The 1,649-nt window shown below is 34.5% G+C and overlaps 1 protein-coding gene across 1 annotated transcript; it reads left to right on the top strand.

Annotated features, from left to right (window-relative positions):
- Window positions 1-250: 250 nt before the first annotated feature.
- On the top strand, window positions 251-976 carry LOC105626402 (octopamine receptor beta-1R-like). Its single transcript, XM_012207701.1, has one exon. It carries the CDS (start codon window positions 251-253, stop codon window positions 974-976), a length of 726 nt encoding a protein of 241 aa, XP_012063091.1.
- The last annotated feature ends 673 nt before the right edge of the window (window positions 977-1,649 follow it).

The raw sequence follows: 1,649 nt of genomic DNA, 5'->3' as shown, positions 1-1,649 counted from the left end.
TTTCCGAGATATATTTTCGTCTAATTTTCTTATTTTGGATTTTATTGAGAAGTGAGTCACAAAAACACTCTAAATAAATCATCTTGACGCAAATTAAGAACTTCGCGATCTACAACATCGCCTAGGCGAAACCATAACTTGACTTTTATAAATGGATCGATTGCACATCAGCTATAAGGAAGAAGCCGAGAGAAAAGTCATCGAAAGATGGTCGCTAGTTGAAACGTGAGAAAAACTTCAGTTCCTCAAGATGGGTTTTAACGAGACGGATCTGAACAACACTGCGAATCTACTAAGCACTTTTCTTCTCGACACCAGCCAGCGAAACATCAGCAAAAATCATCATGATATCGAATATGTTCTCTTGTTAACTTTAAAAGCTTTCATTATGATATTCATCATCCTTTGTGCTCTCCTCGGCAATTTATTGGTCATTGTCTCTGTTATGAGACACCGCAAACTCCGGGTAATCACCAATTACTTCGTGGTTTCGCTGGCCTTGGCAGACATGTTAGTGGCGTTGTTCGCCATGACGTTCAACGCTTCCGTGGAACTTTTTGGACGCTGGTTATTCGGGTATTTCATGTGCGATGTGTGGAATTCGTTGGACGTTTTCTTCAGCACTGTCAGCATCCTTCACCTTTGCTGCATCAGCGTCGATAGATATTACGCAATCGTCCAACCACTGGACTATCCGTTAATCATGACAAACGTGAGATTGGGAACCATGTTGAGCGTCGTGTGGTGTTTCCCGACTGTTATGAGCTTCCTACCGATCTTCGCAGGATGGTATACTACGAACGAGCATCTCGAGTACAGAAGAAACTATCCGGATGTGTGTGTGTTTCAAGTCAACAAGTTCTATGCTGTCGTCAGTTCCAGTGTGAGCTTCTGGGTACCAGGAATAATCATGATCGCGATGTACTACAAGATTTATCGCGAAGCCGATCGTCAGGAGCGCATGTTGTACCGGTGAGTCGTTTTTTTATGTCTTGTAATTATTATGAATGAAATTTTAGATCCCGATTAATTAAAATCTTTAGAAAATTAATATCTTCATCCAATATATTCTTATTTTTATATAAACTTTTAATTAATATATTAATATATTAATATATTAATTAATATATTAATACATGACGAGAAATTATATTCTTATTATTTTTTAATACCATTTATCATTAATAAATTCTTTTTTTCACTAGTTACAATGTAATATAGTACAATGTAATATAGAAACTAGAAATTGACAAAATAAATTCATTATCATGTATTATATAAACGTAGAAAAAAAAAGAGCATAAATCAATATTTTATTATAGAAAAATCGCTAAATCGCCTAAATTTGTTCAATCCTAAATATCTTGTTATACGCGGAATATGACTTACATTTTTTTTTCTGCTATATTATGTAAACAATATAATTTCACGAATGAGACGTACATTTGAAATATCGCTCGTTTGTTATATTAGCTGTTTTTTCAAATGCTGTTTTATCCGTTGCCAAATAATTTAATATAAAGATATATAGCGAAGTTGTTAGCGGGTTGTTAAAATGATTGGGCGATACATGGCTCTTAAATCTTCAAGAAATTTTTGTATTTAGAACAATAAAAAGAAAGAAAGGAGAGAGAACTTGCCATTAGTTT

The sequence above is a fragment of the Atta cephalotes genome (assembly GCF_000143395.1).
Source record: "Atta cephalotes unplaced genomic scaffold scaffold00005, whole genome shotgun sequence".
NCBI lineage: Eukaryota > Metazoa > Arthropoda > Insecta > Hymenoptera > Formicidae > Atta > Atta cephalotes.
The sequence above is the reverse complement of the archived record's forward strand: the minus strand, read 5'-3'. Positions and strand labels throughout refer to the sequence as shown.

What these genes read in the sequence shown, in the direction of transcription:
- LOC105626402 (XM_012207701.1), top strand. Translation starts at nt 251, where the DNA reads ATGGGTTTTAACGAGACGGATCTGAACAACACTGCGAATCTACTAAGC.